This window comes from Perca flavescens, chromosome 13, assembly GCF_004354835.1.
Source record: "Perca flavescens isolate YP-PL-M2 chromosome 13, PFLA_1.0, whole genome shotgun sequence".
NCBI classification, from domain to species: Eukaryota; Metazoa; Chordata; class Actinopteri; order Perciformes; family Percidae; genus Perca; species Perca flavescens.
Window position 1 is genome coordinate 12,347,027 of NC_041343.1, and position 14,915 is coordinate 12,361,941.

Sequence of the window (14,915 nt, forward strand, 5' to 3'; positions counted from 1 at the left end):
TAAGTGTTACAACAGTGGCACAGCAGTGGCAAGCGAGCGACATCCATTCGGCACACATCGTGGCACCACAGTGGTAAACGTCCCATTCCCTGAATGCAGTTCAGTGCGGCTGCTGCATAGAGCAAATCTCTCTCTTTTTTCTCTCCTGTCTATTTCAAAATGAGTCATAAAGACAACAGCAAAGCCCATTTTTACTTTAAATGAAATCAAACAAAGAGAAATGTTCTCCCTTCGTCTTAAAATGGTCAAAAATCAATACTAGAGTAACATACTTCCTTGTCCAGCTGCTGCAATAAATATGCAGAGGAGGAATCAGAATGTATTCACTGCGGAACCATCATCAAATAGCTTTATTTCTCTCTCTCTCTCTCTCTCTCTCTCTCTCTCTCTCTCTCTCTCTCTCTCTCTCTCTCTCTACTGTACAATGACAATTTCAAGTAGCTACAAAACAGTTCTGCTGGTAGACTGGACGGGAGTATGTGATGTTAGCTGTTCACGGAATATGACGTGTAAAGCTCCGCCCATTTCTAGAACTTAAGGTAATTGTTATGCAGTGCTCCCAGGTTGACCCAGGTGATCTCTGAATTGTCATACCAGGGATATACCCATGTTGACTGGCTTGTTTGAATTTCCAAAAGGAGGGTTGAACCCTGACAACCAGACAACCCTGGTGAAACCCTGGTCATTGCTGTGAAAGCGGTATAACGGGCAGGCCATCTGTGTATCGCATTGCCAGACCTATATCTCCACAACAACACAGTACACAGCTCGCAGTGGGAGCTACGGTTTTTGACAAGCAGTGTTTCCCATACATTGATATATTTGTGGCGCCCCGCCACACAATCACTGTTGACCGCCACATACTGCCGTATATGCTCTCTCTCTCTCTCTCTCTCTCACACAAGCACAACAGACCCTCCTCCTCCTTGCAGATTAATTAATGCCATTGATTATTCTACACACTCCAATACAGTAATGTAAGTGGCAGTATGAGCGTTAAACTTGGTTTGCCATCCGCTAATTAACACACAGAAGAAGACATCGACTGACAACAATCTTTTTCCCTGCAGAGAAGACAGCTAGAGTCGATCTGGAGTTTAATGGTTAGTATTATGAAGTTATTATCGGTATTTATTCAGGGTTTATACTGCATAGAGAAAGTTTTGGCGCCCCTTAAAGAGGTTTTAGCCAAAGCCAGAGGAATATCACGGGCACCAAAACGTCTGTTTTTTTAGCTGCCAGCTTTTGCTGAGTCAGACTATACCGGACTCTCCAGGTGACCCTGCTGCTCTGGGGACCAGCGGCACAGCGAAAAACCGCTGCTGATAGACGCAGAGCTCTCCGTCTGCTGGAGCTCCGAGTGTCTATCAGTATTAAATTGAAACTTTCTAAAAATAAAAACGTCTCGTATGTCACATTAAATACTTTATCCCGTGTTTTGGTACAGTTCATTTTAACACCTGATGCGAGCCATTTGCGGGTAGCTTACGCATGAAAGTCAAAGTTTTGAGTGCTCTAGCGGCATTGCCCTGACTCCCTGAATATGCAGAGACGTCGTCTCACTCCACCTCTATGCTGAGGCCCGTTCACGTAGGAGCAGCAGTTAAACTGTATTTCACACTATGATGGTTACATTCGCAACAATCTGCGGTTCACATGCATGCCGAACTGTAGGGGCAGTCTGTTACTCTACATCACGGACAATTTATTTATCAATATTTCAAAATAGAAAACTTTACACTTCATAATGTTTTGTATTCATAACACTATTGTATTATTGTACAAATTAGTTACTGTAGAGGTGACCAAACACATTTGAAGAATGAAGAATCAGATAGCTGAATCAGCATTCACACAAATATGTGTTAGTGTTACTACTGTTGGCAGTATGCCTTGCATATGTTGTCTGCTGTGATTTGTCTGACTTGTGTCTCTTTTGTTATTGGCCACGTTGAGCTCCATCTGGACCAGCTCCAACATTGAATGCTGCTTACTGATTACATGACATGACATTACATTCATTTAGCTGACACTTTTATCCAAAGTGACTTACAATAAGTGCATTCAACCATGAAGATACCACCCAAAAAATTGCATAATGCATAAATGACAATTGAATACTCTGAAACAGGCCAATCCTTGGAATAACCTTCTGATTGATACTTGAGGACATTTTGCCTCTACTTACTTGTTATTTTTTACTTGCAATGCAATAATTGTGGAATGTTGTACTGATTGATAATAATATTTATTAATTATTATATTAATATTTTTTATTTATACATATTTGTTTAAAGAATAAAAGATTGAGTACTTTACTACTACTTCTATTACTGCAGTTTTCTACAGTAGAGCAGTTCACAAGGAGAATGATATTCAGAGAAATATACTACACGTATGAGATCATATCATGATGATGAAACTGATGAAATTTCTGAAATGTGGCCTTGAGGGTTTGTTTTTTCACCTTTTTTGCATCATAGAGACACCGGCAGCTCTTTACAAATGGACAGAGGGTCTTGGCCAAGTTTGACCTGCAGGCTGATTTTCTTCCATACAATGACACAGATAGGCACTTGTGAACAAGCTTAGATCTCTGGCAAGCAGCCCACCTCTGGCTAAAAGAACTAAACGTCACTAAACTGTACTCTACTGGAGTATTATTTTATTTTTTAATTTTATTATTTATTTTCTTTTCTTTCACTTTTACTTCAGTACATATTTCCGATGAGTTTAATACTTTTACTCTGATACATTTTTTATGTGCTGCATCGTTACTCATTACAATTATAAAAACGTTATGAATCATTCCAAACCCACATTATCACTGCCAGAGCGGTAGATGGCTCTGTCACCAGGTTTGATGAAGATGGCTCATCATTGAGTGAATCAAGCAGTCTTATAAGAAGACCACGCGTGCTCCCGTTCTGCCTTTCGCTCTGCTGCCTGCCTGCATTGAGAACACTTGAGCTTTGTTAGTTTGTTTCGAGATGGAAGAACCAGAAACGCCACCTTCAACTTCGAGTGATCGTGGCGGCAAGGGTGAGAAAGAAGACCGCCCCTGGCCCTACTTAGAGTCCATGTTTTCATTTGTCGGAGTGAAAGACAATTCATATAGAATGAAGTGCCTACTCTGCCTCCCAAAAGATTGCGAAATAATGGCCTTCAAAAATTCACAGTTGAATTTGAAGAAACATATCAAGGTAAGTTACAAATATAATACACAAATGGCACACCAGCTTGAACTATCAGTAAGCGCTAGCTAACTAGCTACCCGCGGTTCATGACATGCTGCGTTGTTGTACATTCCTGTCCTTGTACTGCTGCTACAGCCAAAGGAATTGGGAGTGTCCTTTAGGCTAAGCATTTTAAATATTATAAACAATATGATATTCAAACTTTTGACTGCTTTCTTTAATAACTACATAACACAATACTTGTACTTTTACTTTCAGTACTTGAGTAGTCAATTTTAAAATAAACTACTTGCAATACTAAAGTACAAAAAATTTTGAATACTTTAGTACTTCCACTTAAGTGTGGTGCTTAAAGAGCACTTCAACTTCTACTCAAGTCGCTTTTTTGATAGAGCACTTGTACTTTTACTCAAGTCTGGGTCTAAAGTACTTTATACACGTTTGATTATCTATAAGTCTACTAGTGTGCAGTTTTAAAATAATCCAAATTATATTCTTTATATTTATGAAAAGATTCTCCTTAAATTCTCCTTTTTCTCTTAAATTTTCTTTGACTCCTCTTTAGCTCTATGGCTTACTGATTGTAGCCTGCTGGCTGGGTGCTAGTAAGTAAAAAGGGTAGTTAGTCACCTTCTCCACAGATAATTGCTTCCATTCAGTTGTTGCTAGAGCAGCCTTGTGATCATATAGAAGAAGAGAAGTTCACACTTATGGCTATATTGTTTGGCACTAATGAGGGTCTTTCTAGAGTTATAGAGTGTTTCAAAGTATACTGAAGAGGTGGAGAGGGCTGGATTCATTTCACAAGCAAACCCTCTGTGTTGCTGTTGATGTGCCTATTACCACTGACCCAACTACAACTGGGCATGTTATTGACAACCTAGGTATATGCTAACCAACATGTGTTGAAGTTATAATGTTAGAGAAGTATTGCTGTAGGTTTAAATAAATGTCTGTAATTGGAGCATGAATCAAATCGATGGCATGGTACAAGCCCAGGTTACAGTCGTCTTATACATCTTATACAAATGCTACATATGTACATATGTTTGTGTGTGTTTGTATGGAGACCGAGTGTCTCTTAAAGTAGGACAGGAGAAATTGATGGCCAACTCTGAAAGCTGACCTACATAGAGGCACAAACTAGTTTCCTCAGCATGCATGCTGAGCCCAGTTGCTCTACAGAAAATGCAGAAGAAGCAGGCACATTGAATGTTAAACATTTCATAAAAGTATACAGTAGATCCATCCATAAAACTTTGCAAGCCTCGCATCCTGGTCTTAAGTAGGTGGGTGAAAATATTGCCACTACATTTTAAGAGTAGTAATATACTCTATGTTGCATTGTACCCTGGTTTACTATACTTTCATTTGGTTGCATAGCCTATTTTTTCTTTTTTCTTTTTTTTACAGTATATGTTTTTCAGTTTCTATTTTCAATCTTCAGTTTGCAGAAATCAAGATGAATTCAGAAATGTAATTGATTCACCAGAATTTCAGAAAAAATGTCCAAGTGGTTCTGAACTGATAAGTGCAAACTCACTAGTGCGCCATAAAATGATGAAGGCCAAGCATAAAGAAAACTGCACACTGAAATCAAATTATATCAACTTTCAATAACACTGTTTCTGTCTAATTGTTCTCTGGCCTGATGCTTTATTTCATGCCGATATTAAAAGCTCCTTTGTGACATTTTACAGTAATCAGTAATGAGATGTCCTCTTAAAATGTTGTCCCAGCTAATAAGTTCCAGCTTTTAAAAGCCTCCAAGCTGCTGCTAAACAAACTAAAACGCCACTTGGTAATTGTGGCCCAATTTTATGCCATTTCTTCAACCACCTGATGATTGCACATACAGCCACCTACACATAATCAGCACCTTTATGTTTTGGTCAAATTGAAGGTTGACATACTCCACACTGTGCAGACCAAGTCCAAAAAAAGATGACCGTTGGTGAAGTCCCTACATGGCGTTTGCATTTGTACACCTACACAAGCTGTTTTATTGAAATATAGCAACTGTCTGTTGAGCACTCTATTACCACTCCATTACAATGTTGAGGCACAGCTAGCCAAAGCTGCTGGCTCATTTGATTAATATTAAGGCTAACAGAGCTTTAGCAGGTGAGTCACTTGTGACACTTGTTATATAGTACATAAAATGACAGTGTTCTTTAAAATGATTGAATATGGCTTAAGATTCTTACTGGCTTAGGATTCTTACTCACCTGGAGAATTATATCATACATTCAAATGCTTTTTGTAGTTCCGGGTCTCTTCTTAAAAAAAAGAAGATGTGATCCATAGAGCTTCTTTATATGTATTTATTTTGTGGATTCATTTTTCTACCAAACCATGATACTCTAGTCTTTCCCTGGTTCTAATTTAGCCATAGAATGTATAGCATCTGTTTAGCAGTTGTAATGCCTTTGTGCTTATTAACCATGGTGTTCATCATTGTCAGGTATAGGGCTGCAACTAACGATTATTTTAATAATCGATTAATCTGTTGATTATTTTTTCGATTAATCAATGAATCGGATAAAAAAAAAGCATTAATTTACATCAACTCAATACATACATACTTGTTGTTTTAGTTAATAGTTGTGTAAAGGTAAGTAACCCAAATAGCAGATACAGACAAGACACACAGACAGACAGACAGACAGACACACACACACACACTTATTCATTAAATTATTACCATCATTGTAGTAAGTGCAAGTTAAGTTTGTTTACACACTATTATATTTGTCAACAATAACTGATATGGGACAAAGAACATAATATATACATGACAACAGATTGAAAAATGAATGGGCCAAAAAAGGCAAGTAAATAAAACTGTGTCTTTAGTCTTGCAAACTATACCACCCCTGCTTTATTACTGTTATTACCGAGCTAACGCTAGCTTGTCATGCTAATCTACTGGATAACGAGTAAACAGCAGCACCAGAAGAGCTACTGGAGGGACGGTACGTTCCTCACTTCAGAACGGAACAGAAGTAGGATAGTGTAGTGACTTTACCCTGCTGTTGAACATGTTTACGTTTTAGGTGCTGACTCATCACCGTGTTGCGCCCGTGCCATGCCGTGTCGCTTTTGTTTATCTTGCAATTAACACGTTTCTGATTTATTTAGTGTGAAATGCTCCCACACCTTGGATGACTTGGGTCGTACTGATTTCTCTGCCTCCGCCGAGTGTTTCAGAACAACGTTACGGGTCTCTCCGGTCTCTCTCCGTATTTCCTCTACCCCCGCTCTGCTCTTTTTTCTTTTCTTTTGCTCCGTGCTGCTCCGCTCTGCGCTCAACTCAATTTTTTTTTTATCTCCGCGACTAGGTTGCCTAACAGTTGCGCGACACAACGAATCAATAATTCAATTTGTTGCCAACTTTTTTAGTAATCGAATTTTATCGATTTTATCGATTCGTTGTTGCAGCCCTAGTCAGGTACAATTTCAATCTATGTAACATGACCAAGTCCACATAAATATCAAAGACCAAATTGATAAATGTGATGAGTATTGTTTTGAATGTATTGACTCTTTTGATTTTGGTTCTGATTAGCATAATAAACTTAGCTCAAAAAGTAAGGAAATTTGTGTTTGGTAGATTATTTCTCTGTGGTAACAATGCTTTTTGGCAATAAATCTTACACCGTTGGAAAGCCTGTTTAGTTCCATTTCAAATGGTGCCCCATTTGTAAGGAACATGCATTTGTAGGATGAGCAGCAGCGCTGAGTATGTGGGTTGCGCCCATGAAAAATTTGCCAAATCTTCTCTGCCAATGCCAAACAGCTTATTCTGCCATTGACTTGTTTGGTGTTTGGTGGATTGGGTGATTTAAGTTAGTCTTAGAAACAAGACCTATTTAACAATTTATTCATTTCACAAACAGGAGCCTCAGTAGCGTGTGGAAGAACCACACACAGCCACAACAGCCTGGCAGTGTGATGGTGTGGGGCGGCATCTCCCTCATTGGAAAAACGAGGCTTGTCATCATTGGAGGCAATCTCAATGCAGAGAGATATAGAGATGAGATTCTGCAACCAGTGGTAATCCCATATCTCCACAGTCTGGGATCGAACTCTGTCCTCCAAGATGACAACGCTTGCCCCCACAGAATGTGGGAGTGGGGAGGATGGAATGGCCTGCCAGCAGTCCTGACCTCAACCCCATTGAACACTTGTGGGATCAGCTTGGGCGTGCTGTTCATGCCAGAGTGACCAACAAAACCACATTGGCTGATTTGGGACAAATGCTGGTTGAAGAATGGGATGCCATCCCACAGCAGTGTGTGACCAGGCTGGTGACCAGCATGAGGAGGAGGTGCCAGGCTGTTGTGGCTGTGTATGGTTCTTCCGCACGCTACTGAGGCTCCTGTTTATGAAATTAATAAATTGTTAAATTGTCAATATGTTTTGTTTCTTCAAACTTCAATCATCCAATCCACCAAACACCAAACGAGTCAATGGCAAAATAAGCTGTTTGGCATTGGCAGAGAAGATTTGGCAAATTTTTCATGGGCGCATACTCAGCGCTGCTGCTCATCCTACAAATGCATGTTCCTTACAAATGGGGCACCATTTGAAAGGGAACTAAACAGGCTTTCCAACGCTTTAAGACTTATTGCCAAAAGGCATTGTTACCACAGAGAAATAATCTACCAAACACAAATTTCCTTACTTTTTGTGCTACGTTTATATAAGGAAATAAACAAAAAATATGTATGTTGTATTTTCTGCCAGCAGTCATTGAAAAAATAGTTATGTTTCCCTACCACAAATTGCCATCTGCCCATGGCTTACCTGCTCACCTCTCCTCTCTCTCTCTCTCTGCTTTGCACATTAAAGTGGTGGTCTGCCCTATACACATGCGTTACCATATGCAAGGAAAAGCATGTTTCATATTAAAGCTCTGATTATAAATCTGAACCAGTTCCAATTTTGAACCTGGAAAGACAAGCATATCCCTTAGCACAATTCATTACAAGGAGGAGAAATGCATCAAGAAAGAAAGAAGAATGTATTTATGCTTGATATTGCAACTGAAGCAATAACATCCAGAGACTTATCTTCGGAATGTTGTCTTGTTTGTACTGTACACTTCAGTGATTAATTTTACATCGTCCATCTTCACTTTCCCTCACAAACTTGCATGCATCAAAGCAGTCACATTTATTTGTTTATCTCTCTGTCTTTATATCCCTCTCTTTGTGTTTGTCTCATATTAACCAATAACAAAGAAAACCTGCATCTTTGTCTATTCAATGTCAAACGTTAAAAGTTATCAAAGGGAAGGTGCTTTTACAGTAGGTGTAACAGCTCATCCTTGACTATGCACTGGTTGATACTGTATGTACTTCTGCAGTAATATGATATAAATATGACCATTTTATATTTGAGTACATGTGGACTACAGAATATAATACTAAGACTCAGCTTATTGAGTTATAGTAGGCTGTTTAAAACTGTCACAAACCGGCTCAAAGCATGTGACAAAGAGGGGAGTCCAGACAGGTTAAGTAATAATAAAAGGTTTATTGATGAATAAACATATTAACTATTTACGAAAACATGAGGTGTGGTGAGTAAATAGGATCAGGAATGTGTGGAGTGAGGATGTATGGTAACTCCAACAGAAGTATAAAAACGAACCCAAAACCAGGAGATGTGGATCCTATGAGAGGGTGTCAAACACAATGAGACATGGCATGTAGCTTGAGGCATAGCCATGTGTCAGCCCATTAGCCAGTTAACCCTCCCAAACTGCCACTTTCCTGCAGGAAAGCCAGTGAAGCCAGCAACAAGCAGAAGAGGGAAGGGTCGTAACAAAACATTGTAAGGACATTAGACGATCTGCCTACAGTACATGTACCAAACCAACCTACAGTAAACACCTGTTTTCATAATAAATGCAATGAGGATGACAACACCACTTGTCTCAGGACTACAGACTTCAGCTGACAGCTCTGTATTTCTGTTGAAGCAGGAGACTCCTTCCTTTGTTGCCTTCCATCTTTCTTATTTTATTTTCATTTTTCTGTCCCTCAGTGTGTTGATTATTACACACATTTTCACAAATTTAATTTGAGTCAAATTTAATAAACTTTATGAATATTTACTACTATTAGTGTATATATATATATATATATATATATATATATATATATATATATATATATATATATATATATAATACTGATACTTTAGGTTAGTGTTTACAGGAAGTTTGTTTTACAAATACTAATGTGCCCGATCATTTTCAGTATTTTCAAGCACAGTCTTTTAATGAAGCAAGCGTTTTCACAGATTTGTTCATTCTTTATTCTCTTTCCTCTGATATATATGCCCTGTGCTGTTAGAGAGTTCATGCCGTTAACTGTATTAAACAGGGGATTAACGCCCGGGGGCTTTGGGTCTCAAGTAATAGCAGACGGAAATACTGATCAAAGGCCTTTAACTGTGCCGTGGGTGTTCGGACTGCCTCTGTCTGCTTCTCTGCATTTCAAGAAGATGGGGAGACTGGGGCACACAGGCAGACAGGCAGTGCAGGAGCTTTCTCTAGACTTACTCCTCATTGGACAGATGAAGGTTGGACTATGCATAATTAGGGCAGGATAACCAGTTCAGTAGGGGATGTATAGGAGGAGGAGGAGCAGCAGTTGTTGCTGCAGGTTGGTTGCACCAATGACCTAGCAACCAAGCGTACATGTACTGTGTGTGTGTGTGTGTGTGTGTGTGTGTGTGTGTGTGTGTGTGTGTGTGTGTGTGTGTGTGTGTGTGTGTGTGTGTGTGTGTGTGTGTGTGTGTGCAATCCCCATCAGGGGGGAGGCTCCATTCCCTTCCTGCTGTGTCCCAGAGGACCTGTCTAACACTTCTCCAGGTTGCCCCACTTCCTTACTCTGTGTTGACAGGGCCCGTTGTCAGAACCGCTCAGCAGCAGGCTCCTCTCATTAGATGCACTTTTAATCAGGAGCAATATACAGCCCCCTATTAACAAACATTATGCATTAGATATACATGTTTATGGGTTGTGGATTTGAAGAGGATGCATTACAGTTATTGTTATGAGGCATTTTGTGCTGAAGTATCAGAGCTTGTGATCATTTTCTGAATTGATGGGGTGTGTTAAATCTCCATGTTTGCTTGAATGCACATTATGCTTAATATGTAACATGTACCTCAATAGTGAGGTCCAACCAGGTTCTGCAAGGAAAAACTATACACATCCCTTTTACTAAAAAACACCTTTAAAATCAGTTCATGCTTAACATTGACCTAGAAAGGTGTGGATAATGAGCTTCAGGTCTATGCTTGGTATACCACTGATAATACATGTGTGCTTTATATTCACTCTCATGTACTTATTGCAGTATATTTAAGCTGCAGTTATTAGGTAGTTGGGGGATGCCTGCTACCTGCAGTAGTTGTACATTTATATTAGCCTTAACTATGTCTCTTTTACATGCTCTTACAAGATTGTTACAACAATAACTAAAACTACTACTGATAATACTTCACCTACAACCACTACCTCATATTTTACGAAACATACAACACCTCTGGGTGAACGGCTAGTTATGAACATGAAACCCAGCAAAAGTGTGGTCATATTTTTGAAAATTATCTGTGTTGTGCAGATGGAAGTCATGTCAGGCATCAAAAAGAAAATGTAAGAGTAGCATTTAAACACACTTTACGTTGGTGGTTAACACATTTGAGAATCCTGCTACGCCACTTTTCAAGTCAAAGTCAACTTCGCTGCATCAATTTGCAAGTTCCTCCATTATCTGCTGCTGGCAGAATCAGCTTTTTCCAGGTTGGGAGGGGCCGGGGCATGCGAAGCGGGCGGAATGAAAAGCATTTAAAGCAACAGAAGCAGAGAAACCTGGAATGAGTGTGAAATAAAAACCGAGTACGATGAAGGTGTTAAAAGGCCGTGAAAGTAGGCTCCCTGCCGATTCTGTGGAGCGATGAGATGAGGCCAAGCCCAGCTCTGGCTAATAAGTGTGAGCAAAGTGCAGCCAGGCCTCAGCCAGTAGCCACACAACAGCTATTATCCGCCTTCCTACCAAAAATCCATGTGTTTCCATTTACAGGGTATTGTTTAAGCTGTGTGTGGGAAGGTTGTTTGGTGTGAGCGTGTTGACACCTCTCTCCTTTTGTCTGTCAGTGCTGCTGACAGTCTTTAATAGTCTCGTTGAGGTCAGCCTCCTGCCATGTGTGGATAGTTGGAAGTGAAGGGCCGAAATACATGAGGACAATCTCGCTCTGCTGACACCCTGCAGAAAGGATGATGGGGGAGAGGAATGTTTCTGTTGCTGCTATTTTGTGGCCTGTAATTGTCTGTAAGGCCTGTAAAATAGGATAGTAGAGCAAAGGACTGCACTGTAATGGCAGGGCCAGAAGTTCAGACAGTCCACAGGGGACTAAGAAGGCGTGTGCTGAGCCAATGAGAGAGAAAAATAGGGATGTTTGTTGTTGTTTGTGTGTTTTTGTCTACAGAATACATTCCAATAGTTGTCTACACCACAGCAAAATGTCTTTTTGTTCATTCCAACAGATCCAGTCATGGGTGTGTAAACCCTGCTGGTGGTAGCTGTGGTTGTATGGCTTGGCCCTGACCTCAGTGGATATAATGGTGCTATGGAAAATGTCCTGTCAGTTGATGGAGGAGCTGCCTATAGCAGCAGGAAGGAGTGTGGCGACAGGGGCCATGTGTGTTAACCTCTTTCCTTGTCACTTTTTCTGTCTCTCTTCCCCCCACTCCCCCTTCTCCTTTCATCTCCACCTTCTTTTTTTCTTTCCCTTTCCACCCTCCATCCCCCCAGACTCCACTCTCTCTACCTACCCTCTTCTGTGACAAATTACTCCTGGCGGTTGATTTGTTGGTTGTCAAAAGTGCTCCTTGTGTTGGCATGAAGGTGGGGTGAGCAGGAGAAGAGGGTGCAGCTCCCCCCCATGCCTGTTGTCATCACCGCCCCCCCACCTCACAAATGTGTGGCCACAGCCCAGTGTTGAGATGTCTCAGTGGAAATTGATATTCTGTCTCATAACATCTCATTAGATTAGGTGTTGCCCATGTTAATCAGCTCACACATTAGGTTTCCAACCCTTCTTTTGACAAGGCTGCTTTGATATGTTCTCGCTTGCGTTAGTAGCAGGAGATGGGCTTGAGGAGAATCTTTTGTTATTTATGGAGGAGGAGCTGGAGGAGGAGCAGAGAAGAAAAATGTCTGTGAGAGATTAAAGACTTAATGACAAAACGATGGATGCCAGTGTTTGTGATAGGCTGGCTAGTAAGCAGCAGCTCCTAACAAAGAAATCTGTATTTTTCTGGATGATCTAATGAATTTGTAGAATAAGCGGTTTAGGAGACTAATGTATCATAGTACACTTCATTTTACCATTTCTGCTTGGGTGTGAATATGAAGACTCTTAATGTACTAAATATTTATCAAACAACATTCATACAGTAGTAGTGGATGATATGGATAATATATATGGTAGGGTATATGTGATATATCTAACTTTTTATATTGTGATATCAGTATGATATGATCAGTATGATGGGAATGGGAATTGGCTTTTAGTGTGAATGAAATAAAATATTTAACCACATTGATTCAAAGCTCCTGGGAATCTAATACTGCCATAAAGCAGTCCTGCTCATTGATTTGCAACATAGCCAGAAATATTAAAGGAATAACCGTATGAACCAGAGCTGCTACTATTAGTCAATAAATCGATTAGTTGATCGATAAAAAATTAATAAGAAATAGTTTTGAAAGATGAATGATCATTTAAGTAATTTTTAGAAACAAAAACACCAAACATTCTTTGGTTTCAGCTTGTTTCACATGTTCTGCTTTCCTCTGTTATACATCTTTGTGAACTGAATGTCTTTGGTTTTTGGGCTGTCGGTTGGACAAACAAAACATTTGAAGAGACGTCCCCTTGGACTGTTGGAAACTGTGATCGTCATGTTTCACTAAATTCTGACATTTTATACACCAAGCGATTGATCGGTGATGAAAATGATCGTTAGTTGAAGCCCTTGGTATGGCTGACAAATATCTTTTGTTTGTTTACCCTAGTACACAGTATGTGATGGTATGTTAATATGTGCACATGTGAAGGCTCTGAAAAGCTCTCCCTCCAGTGTTGGACCTTGATATTTGTCCTGTGAAGTGGATGATGATTGTGAGCTAAATCCTAAACAAACCGATTTGTCTTAACTTGTATGAATGGGACAATATGCACCATTGTTCAAGTAATATTTGAACTGTTGTCTCACATTAGTGTACCTTTTCACATTCAGTAGGTGACTATTTTTACTGTATAGTCTGACATTCTATGACAATAAATGGATGGTGCTGTCTGTGGAGTGTGTGCTAGTCAGGTGGGATGTCTTCTGCACTGACGGCGGTTCAAGCTCAGTCTGAGGTGATTTTATTTCATCGCGGGGTGTTTGCCATTTTGAAAAGAATCTCATCTCTTTTCAGTCCCACTTGCTGCTTTATTCACTAACTGTTTGTCTTTTGTGCAGTTTCCTCTTTTGCAAAAGTAATAGAGTATCAGTTTTCCTTTCAACCCCTGCTATACAGAAGCAAGATTGCTTTGTGCATCACCATCAAAACACAGAGAAGAGTATTGCAATCCACTTGTGTTCAAAAGTCTGAAACCATTTTGTCTCTCTGCCTTTGTGTTGAAAGAGGGGTTAAGCTTTTATCCTATAAATATGGTGTGAAAATCCCACTGTCAACGTTCATTCATTCTAAGGCTCGCATTAACATGAAAACGAGGGCTTGTTATACAGTGAGATTTCAATAAAAAGAACACAAAATGCATTTAATGAAATTCAAATGCTGGGCCCTGGCTCCCTGAATCTCATTAAATGAGCTTTGTGCTGTTTTTCCTTCTTCTCTTTGTAGAAGAGGTCCTCGAGTGCCCTTAATAATGTGTCCGATTTCATCATATTCCTGATTTAAAGAGGAAAATGTCTGTCTTGTCTGTCTTGTTCGCTTGTTCTTTTCCATGCCCAAGCCAATCTCCACAGATGTACTCGCATAGTTTTTGGATCTGGCTCGTGATAATATTCCATCTTGGTGGTGCACTTTCTTTTTAGTTGCTGATGTTTTGTTAAGGCTCTCCACTAACCCATTCTCTCCCTCTTTCTCTTCCCCCCTCCCTTCTCTGTTTCTCTCTGCATAGGATTTGGCTTCATAACTTTTGAAAGTGAAGACATCGTAGAGAAAGTCTGTGAAATTCATTTTCATGAAATCAATAACAAAATGGTAAGTCCACTCATTTTTTTTTTAAATTCTAGGTGAGTGTGGATTAATATTTGATTTCTTCTTTTCCTCCTAGTATTAATAACGGAGTAGGTGGGTGTGTTCATGTTAATATGCACAGGCTAACACACAGACACACACACACACACACACACACACACACACACACACACACACACACAGTGAGTCTCTGGGTCTCAGGGATGGGAAAGCAGTGGTGTGTACTGCCCACAAACCGTGAAATTGTGTGGCTGAGTTCTGCCTGTCAGGCTGAGGGACGGGAGAGTGGAGCCTGTCCCTCTCTCTGAATCCCCTACACACACACACACACACACACACACACACACACACACACACACACACACACACACACACACACAGGTGGATATGTCCAGGGATGCAACAGGGAAGCTACTGGCAG

General features: G+C 40.1%; 1 protein-coding gene across 10 annotated transcripts in view; it reads left to right on the forward strand.

The window, feature by feature from the left end:
* The window catches only part of LOC114566221 (RNA-binding protein Musashi homolog 2), a 251,123-nt gene that overhangs the window by 168,997 nt on the left and 67,211 nt on the right, over positions 1-14,915 (forward strand). For all 10 annotated transcript variants that reach the window (XR_003694035.1, XM_028594535.1, XM_028594533.1 and 7 more), the window contains exon 8: positions 14,415-14,497. Coding sequence is in view for 9 of the 10 variants with exons in the window: in XM_028594535.1 (XP_028450336.1) it covers positions 14,415-14,497 (83 nt within the window). In the remaining variant the exon portion in view is untranslated. The remainder of the gene's footprint in view (positions 1-14,414; positions 14,498-14,915) is intronic.